This window comes from Phaethon lepturus, unplaced genomic scaffold, assembly GCF_000687285.1.
Source record: "Phaethon lepturus isolate BGI_N335 unplaced genomic scaffold, ASM68728v1 scaffold45244, whole genome shotgun sequence".
Lineage (NCBI taxonomy): Eukaryota > Metazoa > Chordata > Aves > Phaethontiformes > Phaethontidae > Phaethon > Phaethon lepturus.
The window spans coordinates 1-557 of record NW_010537896.1 but is presented as its reverse complement, the minus strand read 5'-3'; the positions used below and the strand labels follow the sequence as shown (position 1 = coordinate 557).

Genomic DNA, 557 nt, shown 5'->3' with positions numbered 1-557 from the left:
TGGCTCTGTTGCTGGCCGGGTCTGTTGCCATTGGTAGCCACCGTGATCGTCGTAGCTGCCTGCTGCTGATGGCTCTGGATAGCTGCTGTGGGTGTGTTGGAGCCTGCTTGGCAGGGCTTGCCATCCTTTACAAGCACTGGCACCGCCACCCTTCTGGGAGACTGCTGCTGCTGGCAAGAGCCGTTCTCCTGTTGCATCTGCTGCTGCGCAGCCTTGTCTTTGGCCTGGCGTTTCATCTTGTAGCGGTGGTTCTGGAACCAGATTTTGACCTGAGTTGGGGTGAGGTGTATCATGCTGGCTAAATGTTCCCTCTCCGGGGCGGAGAGGTATTTCTGCTGCTTGAAACGTCTCTCCAGCTCGTAAACCTGGGCCTGGGAAAAAAGGACCCTCCGTTTCCTCCGCGGCGTGCTCTGGAGCGGGGCCATGCTCTTGCTCACGTCTCCCAGAGAGCCGAGGCTGCCCATGCCGCCCATGTTCATGCCCGAGGACGGCGCCATGAAGCGGGAGACTGCAAGGGAGAAGGCGGCACGTTTTAGGCGGCCCGGCCCGGCCCGAGA

General features: G+C 60.7%; 1 protein-coding gene across 1 annotated transcript in view; it reads right to left on the bottom strand.

Annotated features, from left to right (window-relative positions):
- The window catches only part of NKX2-1 (NK2 homeobox 1), a gene marked incomplete at its 5' end in the record, with an annotated part of 699 nt that extends 151 nt beyond the window's left edge, over nt 1-548 (bottom strand). The window contains one exon of the mRNA XM_010286612.1: nt 3-548. Coding sequence (XP_010284914.1) covers nt 3-548 — 546 coding nt within the window. The remainder of the gene's footprint in view (nt 1-2) is intronic.
- Nucleotides 549-557: the final 9 nt, after the last annotated feature.